The 14,940-nt window shown below is 37.3% G+C and overlaps 1 protein-coding gene across 1 annotated transcript in view; it reads left to right on the top strand.

Moving 5' to 3' along the window:
- Positions 1-14,940, top strand: part of ADCY8 (adenylate cyclase 8) — a 115,509-nt gene that overhangs the window by 84,213 nt on the left and 16,356 nt on the right. Inside the window, 5 exon segments of the mRNA XM_058805544.1 lie at positions 1,814-1,914; positions 5,878-6,079; positions 8,543-8,632; positions 9,957-10,135; positions 12,971-13,052. Of these exon segments, the coding sequence (XP_058661527.1) occupies positions 1,814-1,914; positions 5,878-6,079; positions 8,543-8,632; positions 9,957-10,135; positions 12,971-13,052 (654 nt within the window).

The raw sequence follows: 14,940 nt of genomic DNA, 5'->3' as shown, positions 1-14,940 counted from the left end.
AGACTGCTACAGAGCTGCTGCATTTATCATTTATGTCAGTGCTGCCTAGGGATGCCAACAATTCCTCATCACAATGTTGTTACTGATTAGAACACAGCATCCATCCTTTTGACATAATGCTCAACACAGCAGGCCATTCTATGTTTGTGCTTCATTCATCTAGTTTGCCTTAATTTCCCTATGGAACAGTTGGGATTTCATGTTATATTTTAAAGAACGTACCTTTCTTTTTTCCTATTTGAAAAAAGCCCTGATCCATTATTTATGCAGACTGATGCAGTTCTGTTTCCTTGCACATGAAATCAGGGTCAGTGCCTCTGGGGCTCCAGCAGCAAAATGAAGTAGAATTACCTGTGGCCAAAAATCATGCCAAAGTGATACTGCCAGCAGCAGACATGAGGTGGAATCACAGGAGAGGAGTCAAAATGAGGGACATCAACAAATGTCCCCCCTCTCTTACTCGTGACAAATGGGAGTACGGAAGTGAAACCTTTTTTTCCATCTGGGAGCTTGAGACTGTTTTGATCAGGTGTTTGTGCTGAGATGATGTCCCAGCCAAAGATCCACATAGGAAAAGTTTAAGTCTAAGTCTAAGTTTAAGTCTAAGCTAGGATCTCCCTTCAAGAGCAAATTAGCTATGAAATCCAGTTCAAAGCTGGACTCTCTCAGTGTATGTTCTTGACACATTTCTCAATATATTTTTTTTAATGTTATAATGCTTTCTAGGCATTAATAACAGCAGATCTCTCTGTTTCCAAATATCTGAAGAGAGATTCTGGTATCTGATATTGCTTTGACTCTTATAACCTTTTTTTCAGCCCCTTTAAAATAGCAAAGGTTTGAACAAAATGAAGTTATTGTTCAGAGGAAGAAAAATGACTGGGGCAAGCCTTTGCAGAATTTTTTATAATACAAAGAAACTTTGGTGGTATCCATAAAGGGTATAGAGAATTACAATTACAAAACATATTCCTATGGACTAATCTTCAGCTGCTGTAAACAGCTGCAGTTTAATTGAATTAGCAATGATAAATAACAGCTGAGGACTTGGTTAGTATTTCCATTTTAACTGATCTACTGTGGTCTATCCATGTGTCTGTTACTCCATTTCTGAGTAATTTTCATTAAAAATGGAACCTAATAGCATTCACAGTTGTTTGATATGCTCGAGAAAATATTTTTTCAATAAATCTTTATAATAGTGCACCTCAAATAGTCTTTTACATTTGGAGAATGCCCATATTGCCAAGTTTCCACAGAGCCTCTGACTTTGTTAGGATACAGAGTTTCAGCATCCCAGCATCCCAAATAGTCTCAGAATGTCCTAACTAGATAATTTTCTTTAAAAAAGAAAATTAGGAAAAATAGCAGAGCAGCCTCAATTTAACCATCATAGAGACCCCTCTGAGCCATCATGCATGCAGAGTCACAGATGACTCCAGTGCTTGTCTTCATGTGAGGAAATTCATGGTTTCTCTGGTTATTAAGTATTTTATTAAGCAATTAAATGTTTAGTATTCCACACAGCTCCTGGTATCTACCTCAGGATTTTTAAAGCAAAAAATTTTGAACAAAGCAGAAAAATTTTGTATTTCAAATTACAGATTTTTGCTGTCTTGGTTAAAACATTTTACCAGATTATTAACAATTTATTCGATGGGTTTTATTTTCAAACAAAATTCAGGTTTATTGATTTATTGGTCCATTGTGCTAATTTTCCCCATGTATCCTATATACATCAGGCTTAATGAAACTACTTCATGTGTTAACAGCTAATTTACTTTTCTGTGTGTGTTTTCTTTTTTTATTCTAGTATTCTCAAATGCGGGATGAAGTATTCAAATCAAACTTGGTGTGTGCATTTATTGTTCTTGTATTTATCACCACTATCCAAAGCTTGCTCCCTTCTTCCAGGTAAATACAGAAATATATCTCTATATATCTGAAGGCACTCTTAGGGACACAGTGGAACAATATTTTTTGGATTGATGTGCAATGAACCAATAAAATCTGCTCGTTCCCCAGAAGTGTTTGGAAATATTCAGTCACTTTTTTTGCAATACTATTTTTTACCACAATATCTACAGCTACATGTTTTCAAGTGAGACAGCAGCATGTGCTGGTGTTGTTATGTTTTCAAGTAGAACTACCACCAAGTTAAGTGGAAATTTTGAGTTACAAAAATTTGCTCCAGTGTGTCCTGGTGAAACACGATCCAGAACAATAGCTGTGCCTCTTTGCTAAGTGATTGATAATCACCTTGGGTATCAGTGACTCTCTCGGTTTTGTTGAATAAATGCTTTGTAAGAGAATTGTACTGCTTGCTTTGCTGCTGACAATGTGATTTGCCCAGCTGGGAAAAGCAGTCTCAGGCCATTAATAAGCGTGGAGGTGATCTGGTAGATCTGTTTTCACTTTGCTCTCCTCTGGGGCTGACCAAGCAATATGCTCCTATCAAGGTGATGAAAATCTGACATAGATGACACCTTGGTGCCCACATTTCACAGACTCAAACATATCATTTGGCATTTTTGTCTACAGTTTAATAATGAGATCGCAAGAGTATGTGCAAGGACTGAGGTCAGTTTTCTAGAACAGGACTGCCACTGTAACAACCCTCTGGTCCCATTTGGTCATTGACAGAGCAAGTGTAAAAATTCCCGGAATAACATATTTCTTGGGTAGTTTCTAGCACTCAGATGAACCTTAACTTATGGCTGACAGCAGAGTAACTTTGAAAATACATTATTTGTACAACAAATAAGACATTTATTGTGTTACAATAGTGCAGCAAGATTCCTTGGATCATTTCTGGAAGATGTGAGTTACCAGGTTGATGTCTGAGAACACCAAAGTGGGGGTTAGGTGCAGGCAGGCAAATACATTCTGTAGCAGTGTTGTCTCATATGTTTTGTAATTCCCAGCTGACAAAGTACCTGGAGTAGCATGTGACCTTCTGTTGTTCCTTATGTGCCACATTGCTCCCAGTAAGTTTCCTTGCTTTTTAAAAGCTCTTCTCCCAGCACACATTCAAAGTTCTTCACTTCTGGTAGATGGTTTCGTTTTTTTTTTTTTTTGTTTGTTTGTTTGTTATTTTTTTCCTCAGTATGTACAAGAAGATTTATGGATCTTATTAACAGAACCTGTTTTCCAAAAAGATTTCTGCTGCTATATCAATCACTGCCATATCAGATTAAAAAAAAAAAAAAAAGACATTTTTTTCTACCTGCACAGATTCATCTCTGTTAACTCCTGTGAGGGTATCTGGTGCCATGGGAGTGAGGGGGAAGGAGTCACACAAACACATTGCCTGCAGCTGTCTCACCTCCTAGTTTCTCATCTTGCCAGGAGACTTGTGTTTTTCCCTGAGGACCTTTTTGTCACTGAATGTTAAAGAGGCTGCAAATACAAATAGGTCAAAATTAAGGCTAAATAAATTCCTACAAGAAAAGATCAGCAGAGATTTTTTTAAAAAATGTGACCTTGTCTTCAAGAATGCCCTGGAAATTTGATTGCTAGAATTTGGGAAGATATTTAGGGAAAGGGTATTTACCACAACCCCTTTTGGACAGAAGCTTTGGAGATACATGAGTGTTTATTGGCAGTTCCTGTGTTCTGTCAGGAGCTGAAGATCACTGTCAAGGCTTAAGGACACAAATTTTGGTCTTTTTTTTTTTTTTAATGTTCTGATAATCTGCTTCAAAAAGTGTTTCAATTTTTTAAAAACATGCCTGTCAACAGATGAGCAGCCCTAAAATAACAGGATAGGGGTTTTGAGTGAGAAGGTTTCAATATGCTTAAACATATTGGATGAGAAAATAATCTGGAAGTTCAAATTTCCTAAGTTCCAGTTCTAAAAGCAGTTCAAGGCATGAGCAATTGAACAAACTATCACAAACTTAGACAGGATTTGGATTCAGAGAATCCTTGAAATAACTGCATATTCATTTGTTATGCCTCTGGTAAATATCAGAGAAGTCAAATACTAGGGTGGAAAACCATGGAAATAGTTTCCATGAAACCACTAACAAACTGTAATTCAGTCCTCATGGTAACTTACACATTTCCTAAAAATACATATAAGAGTTTAGATTTCTGTTGAGCAAGGATGAAATTTTGTATTTGCTTAAGTAGATGTGTGAATATTTTTTGATCTGAGTTTTTTGTTTGTGAAAATTTGGGAAAATGATATTTAAATTGTCATAGAACATATATTTCTAAGGTTCTCTGGAGAGTTTCCCAGAGATTTTACCTTAGTCTGTGTGTTAAAGAAGGGAACCATATCTCAAATTTAATAGGTATGGAAGTTTCAGAATTTTCTCTGTTTATATCTCTCTCCCTAAGGATAAATATTTGATCCATTCATGCATTTTTCCCTGACAAGGCAGATGCACATGAATTTAAAAATCTTTACAATAGTTTTCATTCTTTGAAATATGGAGTTGGGAAAATTAATCTAAGTGACATAAATTAATGTCATATTTTTTACCATAATTGCCCTTTATGAAACCATTATATTACATTGCCAACTTTGCAGTGATTCATCTTGTCCTTCTAAAGAGGCCTGGGAGTTTCATCAATTTCCTGCAATGAACTGTTTATATGCTCACATGGACAATAGGTCTTACTAGAGTTGACTGCTGAAATACTCTTATTTCTGTCCTTTTTTGACTGGGTTATTCTTGTGAAGGAAAAAAAAAGCATATTTCAAATTGTTATAAATTTAAAAACTTCCATCTTCTCTTTTATATAAGTTTTCCTTTTGGCTCAAATCAGTTGATTTGTACATCAGAAAGAGGGAAGGCAAAACCTCTTTTTAAATTTCACTTGATCTTGGCAGTAAGAGAATCCCTGAAAAGAAAATCTATTGGTCTTGAACCTCTTCTTGAATGAAGGGGCAATCCAAGCCTGGTGTCCTAGTTCTGGGAGATGTTCATGGACAGAAAATTATTACAGTTTTTTTGTTTGGATTCCTCTGACCTCATCAATACATTTTATTGTACTTGATCTTATCAGCATGCTCCCATCAAAATCTCAGCACAGATATGGGATTGTTCTTCTCAGAGGTCATACTATGCCACCTTCAGTTTTGTTTTTAATCAAGCAAGCTTAGTCAAAAGACAAGCACATTGATCTTCAATTGAACAGCTACAGTGGAAAAAATTTGTGGCCTATAAATTTATTGTGAACAAACACAAAGTTTCATTTTCTCAGGCATGTAATCAGGTTACTCTGCAATTCTGGGTTTATATCCCATACCTAGGTGTGTAGATGCTCCCTTTATAGTATCTTAATTCAATAACATGGGTCTAACATGTAGAGTTTGGCAGTCCAAAATAAGTGCTAATGTTTAGTGTCCTCAGGCTGGACCTCTTGAGGTTTGATCCTAATCTTGCTGAAGAGCTGAATTTGGTTTTGTTCAGAGCTGGATCAGGCTAGGTTAGCAGAACTGGTAGGTTACACCAGCAAATATAGACTGTCTATATATATCTGAGGTATAGTTAGAAACTATCAGTTCCAAATCGGATCACAGCCACTTGGCTTTGCAAAGCAAGAAAGCTGTTGCAGAATACTGCTGTACTGTGGGAAACTGAAGGAATTAATCTTGCATGACCCTCTGTCAGTGTCCATAACCCAGGATCAAAGTATAGCCACTGGAGAATGAGTTAATGTGAATATCAAGTTGGCTTCCATCTGCATAAACCTAAGAGAAACTACTATGCAGTGAGATGAATTGCATCCAAAACCACACAGGTGATGAGCCCTCCTGACTCCCTTAATTAGGGCTACATGGACATGTAGTCCAGCTTTTCCCTTGATTTATTGACTGGTTGTGCTGAGATTTAATGCTGGATTCTCTTTTTTTTTTTCCCCCAGAGTGATCCCAATGGTCATTCAGTTTTCTATCCTGATTATGCTGCACTCTGCTCTCGTGCTGATCACCACGGCAGAGGATTACAAATGTTTACCCTTAATGCTCCGGAAAACTTGCTGCTGGATTAATGAGACCTACTTGGCAAGGAATGTCATTATCTTTGCATCCATTCTGATTAATTTTCTTGGAGCCATCATCAATATTGTAAGCTTAAAGGGAACCAAGGAATATTATACAGTAAAAGATGATTTATGAATTATTAAGCTTGCTGCAGGACTTGATAACTATGTCTATAAGCTGTCTGTGATTTAGATAACATAAAAAAGGCAAAGCATCACAGCTTCAGGAAATTCAATCCATTGCTTGATCTATGTATTTCTGAAATATCTAATTATTTCTCCCTCATGAGTGTCATCTATTTTTGAAACCTTTTGTCCAACATATCCACTCTTTGATGACCATTTGTAATTTTCTGACATGCTGAAATACTTTTTTAGAGACTGTCAATCCAAAAATGCTTGTGGATATTAAATTCTTCCTCTCAGAAATTCTCAGCTCATCTTACAGCTCTACTATTATTTAGATTATTAAGAAAAATAAAACAATTGCTAGAATAATAATTTCTAAAATTCCAATAGAGCCCTGATTATCCTGACATATTCAGCAACATGAGAGAGCTTTGCATAATGTAGGCAGATTACAGTGCCAGACAACCTGGCAGGTCTGAGCCAAGAATGTGGTAAATATCTCACAGATAGATTAAAAGTATCACCGATTGGAGAGTAAGTCAAAGAAAGAAAAATGCATTTCTATGATTACTGAAAAAATATAAATACAGTAAATGTCAGGAAGTCCAATTGGGCTCAAAACTTCTTGAAGAAAAGGACAGTGGTGCATTACAATACAAATCACTAAGCAATGTTTTACAATTTAGAAGTTTTTAAATAATGTATAACAAATACCTTACAAACAAGTTTTTGGTATGATTAGTCTTTATCTTAAAAAAATTTCTAACACACTATCTATATCAAATTTGTTATTTCTCCTGATTTCTTGTGCATTATTTTTTAAGATTTGTCCTCTGCAATTTTTTGAGTTGGCTAATCCAAAGCCTGTCAAAAGAAAATTACATTCTACAGTCACACCAGTGGTTTTCTATAAAGCAGGAAACAGACATATGTATTGTCATATATTTAGCTGGACAATTACTTGAGCCACTGAGTCCTGATCTCTATAGGAAATGACAATATTAATATACTCTCATTATTTCATATGTCAAAGTCCTTCCATAAGAATAGTTTGTTCAGGAGGGACCTGCATGCATTCAAGAACAGGTAATGCCTCTCAGCCTTGCAGCTTTGTGTGTTCACTGAGTTCAAATGCAGCCAGCTGGAGGGGTCTAAGACTCAGATGCTTTCTGAGCCATAAAGCTTTGGTTTCACCAGTGGGGCAAGTGAGTCTTGTGAGTCTTACATGCATTTTTATTGTTATAAAATTAAATTTCTGATCCTGAAAGTCTCTTGAAAAAACACCTGGGGACATTGGGACGTTCTGCCCTGCAGAGAGGTGTTCTATACCTCATAAATTTTCAGAAAGTACCATTGATTGTCTGGTGTCATGGAAGAGTGCACAGCCAGCCAGGTAATACTCCTGCACTGCAGAGATGGCTGAGTGGCTAAAAGAACAAACAAAAGAGTGCCAAGTTCAAAATTAATTGGGATTTAATGATAAGAAATTGGGCCTCATTAAATGAATTCTTTAACTATTGGGTAAAAAGACCTCTAACTAGCTTGTACACACCAGGTCGATAACATGGCCCATTATAATCATCCAGAGTAAATAAATATGTATGACAGGAGACTCCATCTGCTTTAAGTGTCAAAACATGAAGCCATTAATGATTTTTTCCTTTATTTTAAGACAATAATGTATTCCAACTCTACAATGCTGGTTTCTTTGTATCTAATGCTCTTGGTTGGAAATACCATTAAAATCAATGCAGGTCATAACAACAAAAAGCAATATTGCATTATCCATAATACATATGGATATATGTAATATATAATATAACCATATTATATAATATAACCATATATGTATTATATAAAATAACCATAGTTTCATGAGTGAATTTTTATTCCCTTCCATTCTAAGCATCACAGTTGCTGTTCTAGGACCACATCATGTTTTGGTACAGCCAGGTGTGTGTGATATCATGAAAATGAAGGCTGGGTATCCTGTATCCAAAAGGATAACACAATCCACAGCAGATGAAAACAGCTTGCAGAAGGGGCACACATTCAATCTGATTTTGTGCTCCCAATTAAATAATTTTCTCTTTAGTTTATAGCAAAGTCTAAGCACTTTGAGAGGTCATTCTGAAGAGTCCAACGTGAGTCCTCTGGAAGTCCCAGAGGAGCTCATCTTTCCACTCTGCAAAAGAGCATAGGGAGGCTGATCAGATGCTGAATATCTGCAGCACAGATATCTCCCCCTTTCCATTTCATCTCCACAGCATGTCTTCTTACTGCCCATTTATCCAGCCCTTGGTACCAGGTGGGATCTGGCATGGAGAGCAGCAGGTCACCCAGTCCCAGCCCTGCACCCAGACAAGCAATTAGTCACCAGTGCACAACATAGCCCTGACTTTGTTTTATTTCTTCACAGCTGTGGTGTGATTTTGACAAACCAATAGCCCTGAAGAACCAAACCTTCAACTCCTCTGCCTCTTTTACAGACATCTGTTCCTGTCCTGAGGTATTTCTGAGGGTACTTTTCAATCTGAGAGGAATCCAAAAAAGTCATATGGCAACCACTACCTTGTGGTGGAGTCAGGGGCTCAACGCTGTGAAGGAGGGAACATTTCCATATGTTGATAGAAAAAGCAGAGGCTGGTTACAGAAGGAATTAACCTTGAGATCTAATGGGGTATTACAAATAAAATTTAACCTTTGAACATTATACAGAACCTTTATGCTGGGAACACACCCAGCAATGATTTAATGAACCTAGTGCAATAAAACACACTACCTAATTCACATGAATGTAATAGAGAGCAAAACTTCTTGCATGACAAAGAGAGTAGTTAGACTGCTATGGTTATTTTAAGATTGGTTTTGAAGAAAAAAAAATAAAGAAACCCTCTCTAAGATGAGCAAGCAGGCAACAAAATCATAGTGTTGGTCATGTGTATATAAGAGAAGTATGTTGCTTGGAAAGTCATATGGCAGTGTCATGATACTGCCAGCAGCAAGCTCTAAACAGCAGGCATGCAGACTTTCCTACAGAGAAACTGTACTAGAGAAAAGCTGTACCCAGAAAAATGAATACAATCGCTCCTAAAGCTGTGTGATTGGAGTTAATTTAAACTACATTTGGACTGTGGGTGTTGATGTTGCTATTTTAAGTCTGAACAGCTCATGGCCATGATTGTCTCTCTCTATCCAGTATCAGCTGCATGGATTGCATTTGGCAGATGACTAATCATTGAGAAAAATGAGACAATGAAAAGATTAGAAAATAAGATATGAATAAAACTTCCAGGCATCACATTTTAAGATAGTAATGTAACCAAGCTAGACCTACAATATTAAAAATTTTTTAAAAAGCAAAAAATGTCCAAATCTGTGGCTTTATCCTCTCTCCAGCAGCATGGGGAGAATTAAAGTAGAAACATGATTCTCCCATCCTGAGTATTTTGTGGGTCTTGTGGAAATTTAGACTCAAAAGGAATATAAATTGTTTTCTCCCTGTAGACTTTTCAGTAGCAAACTACTGCATGCAGCATCTCTCCCTTTCCTCTTTTAATTATAGAGGATGCTGTTTCACTTATAATGCAATGAAAATTATATAAAGGCACAGAAAATGATCTTTGCTGACATGGAGGTACCATGAAAAGTATAGAATTTGTAATTTCACTTCTATTTTAACAAAACATTTATTTTCAAAGTGCCTGGGCCCTAAAAGGACTTGGCTGAGCACTGAAATCCAAAATAATCTTCCCATACTTCTGGTTACTTGATTGTTTACATAGATGCTTATCTGTGATCACCAGAATTAACCAGTGCTGTTTTCTGTGCAGTATTTTGTCTTCACTGGTGTGCTGGCAATGGTGACTTGTGCAGTCTTTCTTCGTCTCAACTCTGTCCTGAAGCTGGCAGTGCTTCTCATCATGATTGCCATCTACTCTCTGCTGACTGAGACCATTTATGCTTCCCTTTTTCTGCAATATGACAACTTTCACCACAATGGAGAGTAAGTGTTCACAGCCCCTTTCAGGAGCTGCTTTTTCTCAAGGTGATGGTTCATGTCTTGTCAGAGAATGAGTGTATTGGATAGCACCACAGTTAAATGTGGAGTGATGGTTGCAACAGGCAATGACTAATTCAAAATGATTCATAACCTGTTTTTTTTCTCAAGCCTTTTTATTAAAATGTTCATTTCATCGGGGCATTTAAATATTGATCAGGACTTGTCTTTTATGTCTCCTCTAGTCTATCAATGCAGACTAAAAGTATGCATTGCAACGCACATACCTTGGTCATTTCTATTCTTGAAAGCCCCAGAGATATCAGTTGAAAAATTCCCCTCAGTTTAAGAAAACAGGATTGAATGATTGATTTTTTAGAATAAAATCCAAGCAAATAATATGCACTTGTGAAAGATATAAGGAACACAGGCATGATCCTGTTTTGTAGGAGAGTGCTTGATGGACATTCTCCTCCTCCTCCTTCTCCTCCCAGGTTTCTCTGCCAGGAAGAGGAACTGCAGAAGAACCACAATGATTTGCAGAGTCAGAGATGCAATTAGTGTTGCAATAACTGAATCTAGAACAGCAGTCATTTAAATCATTCAGAAAAACACTTCTTTGGCCTTTGATACCTGACCAGGGTAGTATTGCAGTTCTTTGTTGTTGTAAGTGGAGATGAAGATGCAGAGTGAGAGAAAAGCAGGGATTTCCAGTACAATTAATTCTCCCAACAGCCACATCCCTACACATAGCAAGGCTCTGCATGAACAGCTCTCCTTACTTGCTTCCTACAGTAACAGGGAACCAGAGATTTGGGCTGAAATTCCTTTTTCTAATGCTAGTTATCATCAGACAGACATATCATATAGCCAGAACAGACCCCTTATAGCTTACTGCCAAATCTGACAAATGGCAATAAGCAATACTTTGGCTAAGTAACTAGAAGTAGAAATCATGATAATTGTCACTAACCAGGCATGGCAATGAATCTCTTTTGTGAGATTCTTGTGAGAAAAACTTGAAGAATTCAGAGTAGCCTCTATTCCCTGTCAATAAAACACTCTAGAGACTGTTATCACAGAAGAGTGAGAAAGAGACAGGAATATACCTTGGAGTAGCCAACAGAGCAAGACATGGGGAAATCAGTTGAGATGCTCCACTCTCACAACAAGGATATAAACTTAAGCTCTGATATTAGGGAGAATGAAGTTCAAGATTGTATGCTCTGAAAATTATTTGGTTTTTTAGCTATGTAAATCATTTGAATAAAAGAGTTTGCAGCTCCTTACAAAACTCATCCAGCTATGGTAGGTATAGCTGCAACACCACAATATGCAATAACAAGTGGGTTTATAACCAAGACCTTTAAGGCTCTTGCCTTTAGCCAATGTACAAGGGGTCCTTTTGGAATGTGTTCATTTGGAGGTTGCATTTTGGGCAACTTCAAAATAGGCAACATTTGAATTTCAGCATATCTGCAGATGACAAGGCTACTTCCTGCCTGCTCTTGCTCTGTTTTGATGACTCATCCCAAAGCAGCTCATTTCCAGCACAGTAAATTCATTAGAACCACAAAGGCAGCTCAGTTATCTCTCTCACTAGAAAGTTGCCTTTTGGTTTTGTCTCAGTTTCTCCTCTTTTTTTCTCTAATTTCTCTGTCATAGGAGTCCTCTGACAAATAGCATCCCACACTTCTTTAAAAATTACTATGGGAAACAGATCCAGTATCTGGACTTTGCTTTGTTCTTAGATCTCAAGGCAGACTAAAGATTGTCCCAAAATTTCATCCAATTTCTGGTCCTCATTTACTCATTTATTATTTTTCTCAAAATGTCAAGGTTTTCTCACCACATAACAACTTTCTTTTCTGATCTCCCTTCAACAGAATAATTGAAAAGTATCCCTGTTCAATTCAACTCCAAATTTCTTTTTTCTTCCATTTGCTTTTCTGTAAGTTTGGCTCTACCATTTCCCCAGCCTCTTTTGTCTGTTCCCTGGGAAACATGCTTAAAAAAAAAAAACAAAAAAAAAACAGGCATACAGAGATACTTTCTTCAGCTGTATTCATCTTTCCACATAAATATAATTTCTCCCAATATTTGAAACCCTCTGTTACTGCTTTTAACCCCTTTCATTTTATTTTAAACTTTGTTTGTGCTCCATACACAGCACCTCAGTGATTTCATACATCAGATTTCGTAGAGCCAGTACCTGCTTGGCTCATCTTCTCTGCTTCCCTGTGGTCTGCAAGGGTTTCCTTTACCTCCCTTGCCATAGGCTTCTCTGGTCTCCTCTTAGTAGCTCAGTAAAACCAGTCCTAGCTACTGTTTGCCATACTTTTAATCCATGCTCTGTCCCTGTCATCTCCAAACCCTTCTCACGATATGTGTAATTTCAGCTCCTGCCTTGGAGCTCATCCTTTATCTCTAGCTTTATTAACTGGGCTTTTGCTTCCACAGCCTGGAAGTTTCCCTTTGTCAGCTCCCCCTCAGCCTTTCCCCCCGATGTCACCTCCTGCACCCCACAGGGCTGTCACCAGACTCCCAGGAAGGGACTGCCTGACACACAGCTTCCATGTCACATTCGAAAGTGAAAGCTCATCACCTCCTGTGCACCTCCTGTAGGCTAAAATTTAGTTACTTAAGATGTGTCTCCAAACAGGGAGCTCTCCAATTACACTCCTGTTCTCTTGAACTAATTACTGCTAAATTAAATTTTCAAATACGGTGGATTTCTTTTTAATGAACAACAAAAATTTCCACTTATGAAATGAAACTTCTGAACAATTAAAACACTGACAAATAAATAACTGTATTTTACTTTGCTGTTTGTTTGTTTTTTTCCAGCACAGACTTCCTGGGTACAAAGGAGGCATCTTTACTACTGATGGCAATGTTCCTTTTAGCTGTATTTTATCATGGTCAACAGGTAATGCAAACATTTTCTTCAACCTTTCCCTTTGTCCCTTGCAATTACAAGATGTGACAACAATTACTTTTAAAATACCACCTGCCTTTTTACCCTCTTGAGCATATGACCTTTTGCAATTTAATAAACCATATACAGAATCTGATTAAAGAAAGCCCATATCTGACACTGTCTAGCATTCTTAAAGGACATGAACAATATTCTATTCAGCAATACTCAAATTACATAGCATTTTCTATTTGAAGGAACAAACAGGATTATTTTAGACACATGTGCAGTTCTGGAGGCACCTGACAGTTTCAGTGCACCTGAGCAGGCATAAACCCAAAATATAGTAAGGAAATAAAAACCAATAAATAATGAAACTTCTGTGAAATAGCTTATTCTGTTTATAGAGAAAAAGCAAAATACTCAAGGAAATGAGGAAAATTTGGGTTAAGCAGCAGTACTTACTCATCTCTGTCATGGACCACTTGCAAGAATCCTTTCACATGGACCTAGACCTTAAACAGGATTTAGGGGCCTCAGAGCTTTAGGACTGACATCCTCAAGGAGGAATTGAGAAACTGGGTATTTCAGGAATACCTACACAATGCACAGGGAGAGAGAAGTGTGGCAAATTTAGATTTAAAATAACAAACACATTGAATAAAAACCAGCATAAGTAGGGTGTTTTCTCCACAGTGTTTCTGCTCCCAAGCTCTGGATGTCAAACATGCTGAGTTGAGGCAGTTTCTAATCATAAAAAGCAAGGGGCACACTGCTCCAAAGAAAGTCCCAAGCACAGCTGCCTTTAGACATTGTTGACTTGCCTAAAGATTTTCTCCACAAGACCATTAAGCTGATAAACTCCAGCATTTCTCAATCCTCCTGGAATGAGGTAGTAAGAGAGGAATGATGCTGTGATGAATAAGACAATATTAGGCACTTTATTACAATAACTTTCTAAGCTGTCCCAGAAGTCAGAGCCTCCATTCCTTCCACATGAGAGCAAAAAGAAGCCAACACCTAAATATTCTATTAATTTTCCTACTGTTTATCTTCTTTCTGGGGGAATGAGGAATGAGTGAGTAGGGGAAGCAAGGCATGAAATGCATTTTACATTCAAATTTGATGGAAATCAATGAACCGTGACATGGCTTTATCATGACATAAAGTCCACTTAGGAATAATATGGAACAAATAAGAACTGAACAACTCAAATTTGGGATAAGCCTTATAGTATTCCCAATGATTATTAACATATGTCAAGATAAAAATGTCAGGCTTGGGAATCAGCCAAGGTAGTGAGAAAAACAACACTAGACAAGTTTAGGTGGAGTAAGAATTAGGCTGAAGCCAGACAATGATCTTCAGGATCCCAATCCTGAGTGTTAATATCTGTCTTCTACAAAAGCCTGATCTGGGATGTTTAAGAGTGTTTTCCAGCCCAGAGGCCTGTAAGCAGAGCACAAGTTATTTTCCATTTTATTAACCTTTCTGGTTCCATAAAACAGGATGGCTGCATTAGAACTGCCCTTGGAAATGGTCCCTGAGATGTGCTAAGTTCTGCATGTTCTCCCAAATGGTTCATAAGGCAAGTCTATCAATTTAACAGCATCCAAAGGCAGAGTCCAGGAACATTTAATTGAATTGTTTATTTTTTTATTATAGAGTGAACATAAAGATTTACGTATAGTTGTCAACTTAATATATATAAAAGTCCCATCAAACCACATTAAAATAAAACAAACAAAACCCCAAAACTCTTCTGAAGTGTGAAATGGGAAGCACATTAAGTCCAATGTGCTGTCCTCCAGCATGTCTTCCCATCCCACAAGCTGCAAAAGTTATCTGAAAACTCGTCTTATTCTAGGTGAATTTACTGAAAGAGATTATTTTTGTAAGA

Source organism: Ammospiza caudacuta, chromosome 1 (genome assembly GCF_027887145.1).
Source record: "Ammospiza caudacuta isolate bAmmCau1 chromosome 1, bAmmCau1.pri, whole genome shotgun sequence".
Taxonomy (NCBI): Eukaryota; Metazoa; Chordata; class Aves; order Passeriformes; family Passerellidae; genus Ammospiza; species Ammospiza caudacuta.
This window is presented reverse-complemented; position numbering and strand designations above follow the sequence as displayed.